This window comes from Perognathus longimembris, chromosome 7 (genome assembly GCF_023159225.1).
Source record: "Perognathus longimembris pacificus isolate PPM17 chromosome 7, ASM2315922v1, whole genome shotgun sequence".
Classification (NCBI taxonomy): domain Eukaryota; kingdom Metazoa; phylum Chordata; class Mammalia; order Rodentia; family Heteromyidae; genus Perognathus; species Perognathus longimembris.
This window is the reverse complement of record NC_063167.1, coordinates 34072525-34087873: the sequence shown is the minus strand read 5'-3', so window position 1 is coordinate 34087873 and position 15349 is coordinate 34072525. Positions and strand designations below refer to the sequence as shown.

Here is a 15349-nt window from a genome sequence, read left to right as displayed (position 1 = left end):
ACAGGGGCTGGGGATATGGCATAGTGGCAAGAGTGCTCGCCTCATATACATGAGGTCCTGGGTTCAATTCCCCAGCACCACATATACAGAAAATGGCCAGAAGTGGTGCTGTGGCTCAAGTTGTAGAGTGCTAGCCTTGAGCAAAAAGAAGCCAGGGACAGTGCTCAGGCCCTGAGTCCAAGGCCCAGGACTGGCCAAAAAAAAAAAAAAAAGTGATGTACAGGATTACAGTTATATAAATAAGGTAATGAGTACATTTCTTGTCAAGCAATTACCCCCTCCCTCTTTTTCTTCCATTTTCCTCACCCCAACCCCCCTACCTCCAAGTTGTAAAGTTCATTTCCAGCATAGATTGTCTGTTTTTTTAGAGGGATCTCCCTTTAAAGTGTGCCCTTCTCCGCAGTAGGGATTACTTGCTTATACATTGTTATATCTTTAATGCTTGGCTTATAATAGTTGAAAAAGTAGTTTATTCAATATTACTGAATTCTGTCTTTTCTGTTCTACTGTTTATCTTCATTCTAGCCTTTACCTTTGATCTGGATCACTACTAAAACCTCCTAATTGATTGTCTTTGAGCCTTTCCTGCCTTTATTTGGACCATACTACATAAAATACAATTCAGGCTGGGCACCTTGGCTCATGCCTATAATCCTAGCCACTCAGGAGGTTGTGATCTGAGGATCATGGTTCCAAGCCAGCCTGAAAAGAAAAGAACATGCGCTTATCTACAATAAACTACTTAGAAAAAGGCAGAAATGGTGCTCTGGCAGAAGTGGTAGAATGCTAGCCTTGAGCACAAAGGATTAATCCTTTGTTATATTATTATAGTTTCTTTTTTTTTTTTTTTTTGGCCAGTCCTGGGCCTTGGACTCAGGGCTTGAGCACTGTCCCTGGCTTCTTCCCGCTCAAGGCTAGCACTCTGCCACTTGAGCCACGGCGCCGCTTCTGGCCGTTTTCTGTATATGTGGTGCTGGGGAATCGAACCTAGGGCCTCATGTATCCGAGGCAGGCACTCTTGCCACTAGGCTATATCCCAGCCCATTATTATAGTTTCTTATAGTACCTAATACTATTGAGTTCTAGAAAAAATTGGTTGACTAGATGAATGAGTCAGCATATGATATATATACCAGAATATTTCCCAAGCTTAATTCCTATAGAGTTGATGGCATAACAGAAGCCATTTATTAAATGGTGAAATAGAGTAAAGGATCTGGATATAGATGGTGTGTCCCTAGAGTTTCAGATTTTGGAACACTGGATTTTTGGATGAGGGATACTCACTTGGTTTAGTCTCTGCAAATATTCTAAAACTCTGAAACTACAAAATCGAAATCACTTCTGGTCCTAAGCATTTCAGATAAGGAATATTCAACCTGTAGCAGATTAGTTTGGAAACCATAGGAATTGGTTTTTATATATTAATGCTTGTGAGACATCATAATGGATTTATCTTTCATAATTTGAAGGCATATAATTTTTAACCAATTTTTAAAACTGTGTGAAATTTATCATACAAAATTTATCGTCTTAATTAAGCATTTTGTGAGTATTGTAATGTTATATAACTGTCACCATACTCACCTCCAAAATTCCTTTCATGTTGTAGAACTGAAACTATACTCATTAGACTGACTTCCCCATCCCCCTCACTCTGTGCTGACCTCTGAAAACCACCATCCTACTTTTTGTCTCATAATTTTTGAATAATATAATTCCTCAATGAGAAGAATTATGCACTGTGTTTTTTGTGACTGACTTTTTTTTTTTTTTGGCCAGTCCTGGGGCTTGAACTCAGGGCTGGATCCCTGGCCCTGGCTTCTTTTTTTACTCAAGGCTAGCACTCTGCCACTTGAGCCATAGCGCCACTTCTGGCCTTTTCTATGTATGTGGGGCTGAGGAATTGAACCTAGGGAGGGCTTCATGTGACAAGCACTCTTGCCACTAGGCCACCGTGACTAACTTATTTTACTTAACTTAATGCCCCCTCCTCCCCCCCAGATTCATCTGTGGTGTGTTATAAGTCAGAATTTCCGTAATTTTAAGACTAGATGATATTAAATTGTGCATATATATCACATTTTGCTTGTCCATATATTTGCCAATTGAAATTTAGCTTGTTGGGCTGGGAATGTGGCTTAGTGGTAGAGTGCTTGCCTAGCTAGCACGAATGTAGCCCTGGATTCAAGTCCTTAGTACCACACAAACTGAAAAAACTGAAAGTGGCACTGTGGAGAGCTAGCCTTGAGCAAAAGAAGCTCAGGGACAGTGCCCAGGCCCTAAATTCAAGCCCCAAGACTGGCAAAAAAAAAAAAAAAAAAGAAGAAAGAAAAGAAAAAAAAATTTAGCTTGCTTTTGTGTCTTAGCTATTGTGAATAATGAAAACAAACGCTTCTTTGAGCTCTACTTCTAGTTTTCTTGGGCATATTTCCAGAAGTGGAATTGCTAAATCATGGAATTATAGACCTATCTTTGTGTTAGTGATTTCCCTGTAAAATCTCTTGTAAGGTATTAATCCTTGTCTCTAGAAATAATATAGTATACATGTTTATCCATGTATATACTATTTTACATTTATTTAAAGAGTTCCTAGACCCTTAAAAACTCTCCATAGTCTCATTTGTAAGAATCCTTACTCTGAAGATAAAATGTTTTCAATTTCACTTACCAGTTCTTATTAAAAGGAAAGATGACACATACTGAGAAATTACTTCAATCACTTAGAATAGTGTGGTCCTGGTGATATGCTGAGGCAGGAGTTAATATTTTGTCTCTGCTAGCTTTTACTTCCTTTCTGTCTCTCTGTTCTTTTAGTAAGAAATGGGAAAGAAAAAGCCACATCCTGTCAGGGGCATGTTCATTATTCTGTCTTGGGCCAATAAACAGGGTAATTAGTACATAGTTACTAGGTGTTGTGGTATACCTGTTTCTATAAATTATCCTGTTGAATTCTTGCAACATTCCTGAGGACTAGATTTTTATCTTGATTTTTCCAAATGAAATGTCAAACAAGTCTTTATTTCCCTGAAGCTTTCCCTTATATCTATCTCAATTTAGAAAGCATTCAATTTCTTTTTTACACAGCACTTAAAATATTGAACTGTATTTCTTTCCTGCAGTAGACTGAAGTTTATATGATGGCAAAGACTATCTTTTCTAGAAGTAAGAATGAGACAATATATTGTAGAATTTAACAATCATGGCATTTTAATCAGGTTGCTAATGATCTGATATAATTTGATCAAATTTACTTACCCAACCTTAAGTACTCCATCTGTAAAATAGAAATATAACTAATACCATGTAAAATGCTTACCAGCGACCTAAGAACATGGTACACTCTCAAGTAGGTAATTATTGTTCATTGTTCATGTCCTCTTCATTCTTTTTTTTTTCTTTTCTTTTTTCTTTTTTTGGCCCCCAGTCCTGGGCCATGAACTCAGGGTCTGAGCACTGTCCCTGGCTTCTTTTTGCTCAAGGCTAGCACTCTGCCACTTGAGCCACAGCGCCACTTCTGACCATTTTCTATATATGTGGTGCTGGAGAATCGAACCCAGGGCTTCATGTATATGAGGCAAGCACTTGTGCCACTAGGCCATATTCCTAGCCCTCTTCATTCTTAATACCTATTTTATCCCTTAGAGCACAAGATTTACTGAGTAGCTTCTTGGTAACTATTGGTCAACATAGCTGAATCAGTTCTCTTTGAAACCAGGTAGTCAGATACAGTATTACTAAACATTCAGATTTCTACCTCAGTCATGCAAGAACTGATTTTTTTTTTTAATTTAAGCTGTGCATGGTGGGATATGCCTATAATCCTAGCACTTGGGAGACATCAGTGAGTCCAAGTCCAGCTTTAGCTACAGAGCAGACCCTATTTCAAATAAATAGCATTTTGCAAGGGATCCTTAGGATGTGACTTGATTTTTAAGACGCTATACTTCTGGGCTGAGAATATGGACTAGTGGTAGAGCCCTGGGCTTCATGTATGCGAGGCAAGCACTCTACCATATTCCTAGCCTCTTTCACTCTTTACACCAATTTTAAATCTGACATAAAGTAGATACCTGTAATTTATATTATGTTGTTATTTTATTATTATATTTATACTGTTATTCAACTTTTTTCTAGAATATGTTTATTAAATGTGCTGGCTAAATTATTTAATCCCCTGTGTAACTGTGAGCTACAAGTTTTATCATCTCTCTTTGAAGAGAAGAAAATTAAAGTTTTAAAAAGATGGCATACCGTACCTAAATGGAGTTTGTTAGGCAAAATAAGGAATTTTATGACTACATGTACTTGGCTGAACAAGGATAGGTGGAAAGTATATTAGGGTTCTTCATAGGAACAGAACCTATAGGGGTGTGTGTGTGTGTGTGTGTTGTGTGTGTGTGTGTGTGTGTGTAATATTGCAGGAGGAGATTCATTTTGATGAGTTTGTTCACATGATTTTGGTAACTGATAATTTTGAAATCCAAGACTTGTTAGCAGGCCTGTAGACCCAAGGAGTAGTTGATACTGCAACTCAAGATAGTATTCATTCTCTCTTAGGAAACTTCAGTCTTTGTTTTTGTTGCCAGTCCTGAGGCATGGACTCAGGGCCTGAACACTGTCCCTGGCTTATTTTTGCTCAAGGCTAGTACTCTACATTTTGAGCCACAGCTCCACTTCTGGCTTTTTTCTATATATGTGGTGCTGAGGAATCGAACCCAGGGCTTCCTGTATACGAGGCGAGCACTTTACCACTAGGCCATATTCCCAGCCCAGGAAACTTCAGTCTTTCTCCTATCTTTTGTAACCTTCAACTGACTGGATGAGATTCACCTACATTAAGGAGGATAATGTGCTTTACTCAGTAGAATCTGTTGATTTAGTTGTTAATCTCACCTAAAAATTACCTTCTTAATATTTATGCTGTTGTTGTTCTACATGTCTGGGTACTGTTGTCTAAAATTAACTGTTACAAGACGTGTCAGGAGCAGAGCCTAAGCCATACCAAGACTCACTCTATCCCTGCCTTTCATCTCAGCTTCATGTATTAAAACATTACTTTTTCTTTAAACAGGGACAATTGCTAGTAGTTCCTAGACTTACATTTGCCTGTCTTCATCATTCTGTAAGAGTGATTTTTCATAAAATGAATGAAATAATTCACATTAGGTGTTTATCACCCTAATACTAACCATGTAGTAGGTGCTTAATAAATCCTAGCTTCTATTATGTTGTAGTAGTAATAGTAGTAGTAGCAGCAGCAGTGGAAGAGGAGAAAGAGGAGGAAAGAAGAAGAGGAAGAGGAGAGGGAAGAAGAAGGAGAAGGACTGGGGGGGGAGGAGGAGGAGGAAGAAGAAGAGAAGGAGGAGGGGGGGGAGGGGGAGGGGGAGGAATGAAAATACCAGATTGGCAATAATACTCTTGTTAGCTTCACGCAAAGAGATCCTAGGTAGAGATTCTGCCTTTTTGTTTGGTCACAGGGACATTCTTAATTACTGTACTTGTGAATCGAGATACTGTAATTAGTTAAACTTGGGTCAGATACTGTAATTGGTTAAAATTGGGTCAGGAGCCCATCCCTGGTCAATTCTTGCTCTGAGAGAATCTACAAAAAGGTGGCCTCTTCTGCTTGAAACACATGGGCAGAAAACATTAGATGAAAGAGGAAGAGAATACTATCCTGTAGAAAGATTACTGGATCCCACAAGGGAAGGGCCAGGCAGAACAAATGGCTGTTGGTGCCAATGGAACCAATATGTAAATTTTGGATGATTTTTCTTCAAATTCTGTGACTTGAACCCATGTAGTGAGTTTCTAAAAATAGAGAATAGATTATTTTGAATAGATAAGATTTGGGGGGAAGAGATACTAATGCTTATGTATGCTGAAATTATTTTTTTCTTTTTTGTAATCCCTTTTACCAATTTTTGTATATATATATATATATATTTTTTTTTTTTTGGCCAGTCCTGGGCCTTGAACTCAGGGCCTGAGCACTGTCCCTGGCTTCTTCCCACTCAAGGCTAGCACTCTGCCACTTGAGCCACAGCGCTGCTTCTGGCCGTTTTCTGTATATGTGGTGCTGGGGAATCGAACCTAGGGCCTCGTGTATCCGAGGCAGGCACTCTTGCCACTAGGCTATAGCCCCAGCCCCGCCAATTTTTGAAAGTTACTTCATCAAGTGTTCTAAGTAACATTAACATTTAGGCTCAAAGGTTGCCTTTTGCTTCATTACATTAAATCTTGTATTTTTAACCTTCCAAACCTCAGAGATACTAGCATCTACATGAGAAAAATAAGCCTTGGCCTCTGAAAGGCTCAGTAACCTAATTAAGAGGATAACTGTTTCACAGCATAGGGAGACTAGAATCCAGGTCTCCAGATTAAGTTCATTTTCTTGCTTCCTTTAAGACCCAGATGCCTTACTGAGGACTATATGGTGAAAATTAACAGTATTTTTAGACTTGAAAATGTGCCCCAGAACAGTTTTTACAAATTCTCAGTTTGGAAAAATGCAGCTTTATTTGTCTTCTCATTTCCAGTGGTTTCTAGTTTTTACTGTTTTTTGGTTTGAGAACAGTAATTGCTTATATTTGGGGGAAATAGAGCACCATAAAACAGTGTATCTTGGAAGGACTTTGAAGATGATTTACTTATCTCTACGATAATATTAGAATTATATGAAAGTTAAGAAAGATGGCTCAGGGCTGGGGATATGGCCTAGTGGCAAGAGTGCCTGCCTCATATACATGAGGCCCTAGGTTCGATTCCCCAGCATCACATATACAGAAAATGGCCAGAAGGGGCGCTGCGGCTCAAGTGGCAGAGTGCTAGCCTTGAACAAAAAGAAGCCAGGGACAGTGCTGAGGCCCTGAGTCCAAGCCCCAGGACTGGCCAAAAAAATAAAAAATATTAAAAAAAAAAAAGAAAGATGGCTCACTCCCTTGTCCCCATAAACAGAGCCTGGGAAGTGGAAGTGATTGGTATGGTCTCAAGATTCCTCAGCCTGATCTTGTGAATAGCTTTTGATCACTTTGTATTAGATTTACTCAGTATCAACAATAGACTTCTGAAAGTCTAGCTTCAGCCTTGCATTTCTTCCTTCATGGTTCAGGCATTAGGCTATATGGAATCAAAACTGTTGACTTTTTAATACCAGGAAACGTCATTCCTGCTTCTCTATCTAGCTTTGATACTGTAGATTCCTCAGATGTGCAAGTATTATAGGAATAAATAAAACCAGAGAGATAATCTAAAATCATTCTTTTTCTTTTTTTTTTTTGACCAGTCCTGGGCCTTGGACTCAGGGCCTGAGCACTGTCCCTGGCTTCCTTTTTTGCTCAAGGCTAGCACTCTGCCACTTGAGCCACAGCGACACTTCTGGCCGTATTTTTTTTTCTGTATATGTGGTGCTGGGGAATCGAACCCAGGGCCTCATATATATGAGGCAAGCTCTCTTGCCACTAGGCCATATCCCCAGCCCAAAATCATTCTTTTTCTTTTTTGGCAGTTACTAAGATAGAGCTTTTCCTGTCATGACATCCAAGATAAGTGGTAGTTTGGGCAAAATGGTTGTACATACATAGTATTTCTGTCCTATCTATATCTGTCCTTGAGAAGCTGTATATAAATTCTACTTTTTATTATTACATAAACTCTTTAAGAGTTTTCAGGTTAACTAAATACAGTACTTTGAATACACTACCTTTAGAAAAAAAAGCAAGCTAACTAAATACTGTGCTGTGAATATTACCTTTTTATTGTGACAGACTCTTGAAAAGTTTTTAAGTTGACTAATATTAAATAGAATGTTTTGTGTACACTACGAATGTACCACCTTTGGAAAAAACATAAGCTGTTCAAAACAAGAGATAAAAGGACAAGGTAGAAGGACAGGCATTTTTTTATGCACCTAAATGTATGTTTAGATATTTTTATTTGCTTGTAAATGAGAGAATAGTTACAGAGGTTAGGAGCCATTACAAACACTGGGATATAATAAATCATGCAGGTCTCTAGGCATTCACACACAGTGAGACCAAAGGAGGATGGATACTTTTGGGAGTGTAACAGAAAGGCACAATACCCATGTACCTGTGACCATACAAAATAATATTTATCAAAATGAACTCCAAGAGATGGAAATGAGGTGCTTTTTTTCTTTTGTTACTGTTTTGAGGTTTTTTTTTTTTTCTGTTCTCTTCATTCATTTATTTGTCTTGGGAGCCTAAGGGGAAGTACAGAAATGAAGGGACAAGGGTGAACAAATGCAGCAATGGTACTCACTGAACACTATGTTGAAAATGAACTATACAATTTGTGGGTGTGGATAGGAGGGAAAAACTGGGAGAGAACAAGTGAAGAAGTGATATCACCCCAAAAGAAGTGTACTCATTACCTAACCTATGTAACTGTAGCCCTCTGTACATCATCTTTATAAAAACAATAAAGAATTTTTTAAAACCGTTATAACAAAATAACGATTTGGTGTCTATGCCATTATGATCTAAAACAGTGAGGAAATTATTTGATTTTTCAGACTGATTCATAGGGCAGGTTTCAGTCATATTTATAGGAAATGATATAACTGAGCATTTTTGTTTGTATATTTACTTACTTATGCAAGGTACTGGGAGTTGAACCTAAGGCCTTCTGCTCTTGATCAGCTTTCTTGCTAAGAGCTAGCATGCTACCACTTGAGCCATTCCTCCAGTCCCCACATTTTGCTAGTTAATTGGATTGAGTCTTTCAGATGTTTTTGGCCAGCCTGGCTTTGAACCGTGATTCTTCATGTCTAAACCTCCTGAATAACTAGAATTACAGACGTTACTCACTGGCAATCTAGCTTCAAATTTTTATTTATTTTTTATTTTTATTTTTTTATTTTTATTTTTTTTGGCCAGTCCTGGGCCTTGGACTCAGGGCCTGAGCACTGTCCCTGGCTTCTTTTTGCTCAAGGCTAGCACTCTGCCACTTGAGCCAAGCACCACTCCTGGCCGTTTTCTGTATCTGTGGTGCTGAGGAATCGAACCCAGAGTTTAATGTATATGAAGCAAGCACACTTGCCACTAGGCCATGTTTCCAGCCCGACTTACATACTTTATTATTATTATTATTATTATTTTTGGCCAGTCCTGGGCCTTGGACTCAGGGCCTGAGCACTGTCCCTGGCTTCTTCCTGCTCAAGGCTAGCACTCTGCCACTTGAGCCACAGCGCCGCTTCTGGCCGTTTTCTGTATATGTGGTGCTGGGGAATCGAACCTAGGGCCTCGTGTATCCGAGGCAGGCACTCTTGCCACTAGGCTATATCCCCAGCCCCAAATTTATTTTTATTTATTTATTTATTTATTTATTTATTTATTTTTTTGGCCAGTCCTGGGCCTTGGACTCAGGGCCTGAGCACTGTCCCTGGCTTCTTCCCGCTCAAGGCTAGCACTCTGCCACTTGAGCCACAGCGCCACTTCTGGCCGTTTTTTCTGTATATGTGGTGCTGGGGAATCGAACCTAGGGCCTCGTGTATCCGAGGCAGGCACTCTTGCCACTAGGCTATATCCCCAACCCAAATTTTTATTTTTAATATTTTTTGTATAACAATATATGTTATGGTACTTGGTTTTCATTGCAAAAGGAATTATTACAAGATCAAAAATTAGTTGACTAAATAAGAAAGTTAAATTTAATTGGTTTCTATCCTATGAAGAATTACTACCCTCAGATTCCTGTATTTTATGTAGTTGCTAGTGGTCCTCAGGGTATGTTTGAAGACATCTTCACTGTTCTTCCACCCTATACACCTTAAGTTATAAACAGACATTTGTACTCTTCAGGTTTCCTTCAGAATCTTTTTTTTGTTTTGTTTTGTTTTGTTTTTTTGGCCAGTCCTGGGCCTTGAACTCAGGGCCTGAGCACTGTCCCTGGCTTCTTTTTGCTTAAGGCTAGCACTCTGCCACTTGAGCCACAGCGCCACTTCTGGCCGTTTTCTGTATATGTGGTGCTGGGGAATCGAACCCAGGGCCGCATGTATACAAGGCAAGCACTCTTGCCACTAGGCCATATCCCCAGCCTCCTTCAGAATCTTATATGAACTGTTTTCTTTTTTTTTCTTTTCACCTAGTGAGTTTCTTCCCTTTGCTTTGCCATTCTTCTTAAGCTCACTTAAGAGCAGCCCTATTTTCCCTACATACACATTTGATCTAAGCAGGCACTGTCAGTAACAGGAGTTAAAAGAACAGCTCAGTGTGTGCTGTTCTGCTCTATGATACTTTGTAATGTTTTCTTTATTATTATTATTATTATCTGTCTCAAACCAAGCTGAAGTGATACTGACCTTATGTAGAGTGCCTCTGAGGATTTGGGGTAGGGGGAGGGGACTAGATTTTCATGTGACTTATTTCTGACATACTGCAGCAGGACTGAAAACACTCATCTGCTCACATAAGGAGGAAAGAAAACACTTCCAAGATTGAGCTTGCAGAATTTGTGTGGTATTTTCAAATTTTCCCCCTATATTTTTCTGTTTTGCCTAATTTGATAAGGGCTAGAAGTGGGGGATGGCCTTTGCATAATAAGTAGGTTGAGGGATGAGAAGAACTGGCTGCAACAATGATTCGCATGGTAAGGAACTGTTTAAAATCTCCACGACATCAGGACCTACATTGCCAGCCATCTGACAAACGGTTAGTGAGCTTCTGGGCCATTTCAAGTGTTGAAAAGTAACATTAGACAAATAGCTTTATTTGTGTGTTGTTTTCTTCCATACAGATCTTAAGATCATTTTGCCTATATATCCAAACAGTTGGTTTTGGCTCCACTCAAAAATTTCACTTCAAAAAAGTGAGAAATATAATGAAACATTGAGTTTGTCCCTTAAGTGTTTCTTTTGGTACAGTTTTCTCACTTTCCTTTATGCTAGAGCTAAATGGAGCCCAAGCTTAACATTGGGTTCTGTCTGGGATAGAAATTGAAATATAGTAATGAACTGCCATGCTAATCTGAAGGACTCTTAAATGCTATATGCTCTCTTCTCCATGATGCTATCTTTTACCTTTCCATACCTCTACTACCCCAAAAGTGTCTTGTGGAAGAATTCTGTGGGCTGTTTCTTTTCTATTGTGGAAATGGAACAAAGCTGTGGAGGATGGGGAAAATTGATGTTGGTAAACATGAACTGTTAAATATGTTATATCAAATGAAATAGCTTTCTTTTTTCAATTCTGAATCCAAAGTTACTTGGGATTCATAGCATGATCAAAACATATAAGAATGTAGATGATGTTTCATGGTAAAAGTAGAATCCAGTGTGTTTGATGTAAAGAGTAGAATAAATGCTATCATTTCTTTTTTGTTTTCCATTATATACTTTGTCTGTATTTGATCAATTGAGTTTGATTGGTGCTCCCAAAATAGCTTTTTTGAGAAGATTGATATTTTATAGATCAAATTACTTGTATTTTAACAATTTTTTCCATTTCCTCTGAGATTACATTCTAACATTGGTATGCATTTGTGATTTGAGGGAAAATTACAATTTAGAAAATTTTTTTTTCCTTAATATTGTTCACTATTTCTATTAGCCATTTTTGCCTAATTTGGCAGTGATTCTTAAGGGTTAAGCTGTGGAGCTGATGCAACTCCTCCTTTTCTTCAGCAGCAGTTTTCATTGGATGATATTTCCATAGCAACAGTGAGATCATTGAAACCAGACAGTTCCATTGATTATTTCTCTCTTCTTCCTTTTTTAATCTATTCTCCTTTCACCACATTTTAGTGAGGAAGCATTTTTTTTATAAACAGAGCCTATATTGATTTCTGTTCCATAAATAATTGAAAGAGGGTAGAAAAATCTGCCCTTCATTTAAAAATTGAATGTTTTACTATGTATTTAAAAAGCGATTCAGGATTAGGAGGATGGATAACAATACCAGCTGTAGCTGATGTTCTCAGATATTCTTGCATTGTTTGCTGGTCTTCTAGGGAAAAGAATAATGTGGAACAGGACCTTAAGGAAAAAGAAGATACTATTAAACAGAGGACAAGTGAGGTTCAGGTGAGTGAACTATAAAATGCACTGTGCTTTTTCTGATTTAGGAATATTCATTTTAAATATATTTACTACTTGGTGGATATGGTGTTAGGTCTAGGGAATACCTCATGTCTGTGTGGTATAAATGTTTATCTTCTGAAAAATGATTGTTCTTGCTTTGATTTCTGGCCTTTAAAAATTATACTGCAATGAGAAAGCAGTATTTTACAGGGTAGATTTTAAGTTTTGAAGCTATTTTAATATTTACCTGTATAGTATGTCATTAAAGGTAAATTAGAATAACTTAATGTGCATATTATTATACCAGTAAAATTAAATGATTGAGACCATATCATTATCATGAGAAACCAAATTGCTTTTTCATGCATGTCAAATTTTGTTTGGAGACCTAGTATTTTCATACTGTTTCTGGTATGGTAGAAGATGATACAGAACAATTTAAAATAATGTTTTATGAATTGCTTAGTAGCCAGAATATGTCAAACTTTGGCGTAAAGAGGTTTTATTCAATTGGAAGACATTGCATATGTGTGTGGAAATGTCATATTGAAACCTTCTCTTGTACAACAAATGTATACTAATAAAGAGATTTAATTCAGTTTTACTAAGTACTGTGTTACATAGTTACCTTTTACAAATAGAAAAAAATCTCTTTTTCTATTTTGGAAATGAGAAAAAATAGGTATTTCAAACATTAAAAACATAAAAAATTGGACAGTATTTTATTTAGAGAGGTAAGTAACACATGTGGCCATGTTATTGGCATACCATTTCCTGAATGCTGCTCTAGCACATAAAGGAGATTGGATGTAAAAGCACTGGTAGCAGTTGCCAATAAAAGCTCTGGATGGGTATCTGCCTTTAATATGTAACTTGTATGTTGGATTCTCTTGTAGTTTAAAAAATGTAATAGCCTTAAATTATTAGACCTATTGTTTTGTTTCGATGTTGTTTATCCAGTATGGGGTAAGGAGAATGATTTACTGAAGGATTGAGAAAAAAGCCAGTGAGGCTTCTTATTGGTGGTTGATCCTCTGATCAGATGACTGCATTTATTTACTGGAATTTTCCTAAAAGTGATATGAAAACCAAGAAATCATTCCCGATATATTTTCTCTTTCTGGCAATGATAGGTGTGGAAAGATTACTTACTTGAATTACATTATTTCTGTGTAGTTTTAAGCCTTCATAAGAATTGTAAAAGAGTCATTGATATTAAGCAGTCATTGCTGGAAATAATTTGGAAAAAAAAAGACAAAAATCTACAGAAGTTTTGCAATCTAGAGGAAATAAGTAGAACTGTAACCCCTCTGTACGTTACTTTGACAATTAAAAAAAGAAGAAGAAATAAAAAAGAAATAAGTAGAGTCACTAATATAATCTTGAACAGCTTCTAAATTTAGCCAGTTACTATTTTAAAGTACATGGTTCATGTGATAGACTGTTTTGTTATTTGAGTACATTTACCTGTTAGTTTCTCCCCACTGCATCTTTTAAAATGGAGATTTAAATAGCTAATTTAGAAAAGCACTAGAAGATGTGCATTGTTGATTTCAGGTTAAGTGGGTTATCCTTGAACATTTGGTTTCTTATGTAAGCTTTGTAAGTCAGTATGTCTCAGGGATTTATTTGTTCTTAGTTAGCTGTGATAGTAAGATAACCTTAAACTGTGTGGAATCTAAAATGTGTGATTGACACGGGAAGTCAAAACTATTGGAAGCAATTTATTACAGCTATTAATTAGTAGCAGAATCAAAAATATACCTCACTGCTACCTTATGACTACATTTTCTCCCCTTTGTATTTCTTGGTAGTCTGAGATTGAACTTGAGCCTTCGGTGATTTGGCTTGCTTGCTTTGCTTGGTTAGCATTGTTTCATTTGAGCCATGCCTCCAGTCCTGATTTTTTTGCTGGTTGTTTTGGAGATAGAATCCATGGAGTTTTCTGCCTAGGTTGCCTTCAAACCATCATGGTCCCAATCTCAGCCTCGTGACCAGCTAGGTGTGAGCCACCCATGCTGGACATGACTATACTCCCTAATAGAGATGCTAATGAGAATTCCAAAATGAAGGCACCAGGGAGAAGAGGTAAAGTCATTTTGGCCTTTCAGTGAGCATCAGTATCTGCTTAATCCAGACTTGGCTTTTCTTGTTTTTCTCCATATTAATAAAATCACATGTAGTGAATGCATGATGAACTTATAACTCAAGTACAAAAACCAAACTTTCCAAACCCTAAGAAGACTTAGCATTTTGTTGTTGTTGTTGGCTTTACTTTTTTTTTTTGGTGCTGGGGATAAATGAACCCAGTACTTTTTGTGTATGCTAATGAGCACTTGTTCTAGAAACCTAGCTGAGGTTTTTGCTTTGTATTTATAGTCTTTCTAATTCAGTTAAAATAAAACATCTGCTTCCTAACTTTCATAATTTCTAACCTCATTTCTTGAACTCCCATCTTGAAAATTCAGTTCAAGATTTTTTTTTTCCTGGGCTGGGAATATGGCCTAGTGGCAAGAGTGCTTGCCTCGTATACATGAAGCCCTGGGTTCGATTCCTCAGCACCACCTATATAGAAAAGGCCAGAGGTGGTACTGTGGCTCAAGTGGCAGAGTACTTGCCTTGAGCAAAAAGAAGACAGGGACAGTGCTCAGGCCCTGAGTCCAAGGCCCAGGACTGGCAAAAATATATATATATATATATATATATATTTTTTTTTTATCAACAATTTTGTATCAGAGAGATTTGAATTCAGTTCTTTCTATGTTTGTGACTCTAATTTACACTAAATTTATAGTTTTTCTATTTCAGAAATAGAACCTGTGTATATTTGAAAAATACATGTGTATGATATATTTAGTCAACAGTATATAGTATGGTAGTTAAGGGCTCAAACTCTGGAGTGAGGATCTAGTTTGAATTTTTTATTTACTAATTTATAACTTTGGACAAGTTATTGCCTATCTGCTAATAAGTTTTTTTTACCTGTAAAATGTGAGTAGTAATATTACCTTCTTCATAGATGTGTCATATGGCTTATGAATGAGTTAAGAGCCCACAACAGTACATTTGTATCTAATTCAGTTGTTTACGACTGTGAACATGTTTTTTTCTTGTATAATTCATGCAGCAATTCAGAGACCTTGTCATTTTTTTTATGTTCCTAGATTGTTATTTTGGTGAATGATCATTGGGACATTTGAACAATATGTTATTAGAAAGATACCATATTTGGGAAGCTTTGTTTCACCTGGCTTGATATCTCTACTCACCTTCTATGGACATACCTTAGAGTTATCAATCTGTTTT

At 37.3% G+C, this 15349-nt stretch overlaps 1 protein-coding gene across 2 annotated transcripts in view; it reads left to right on the top strand.

The window, feature by feature from the left end:
* Eps15 (epidermal growth factor receptor pathway substrate 15) overlaps positions 1-15349 on the top strand; it is a 119551-nt gene that overhangs the window by 69055 nt on the left and 35147 nt on the right. For both annotated transcript variants that reach the window (XM_048351290.1, XM_048351291.1), the window contains exon 13: positions 11974-12046. In XM_048351290.1, coding sequence (XP_048207247.1) covers positions 11974-12046 — 73 coding nt within the window. The remainder of the gene's footprint in view (positions 1-11973; positions 12047-15349) is intronic.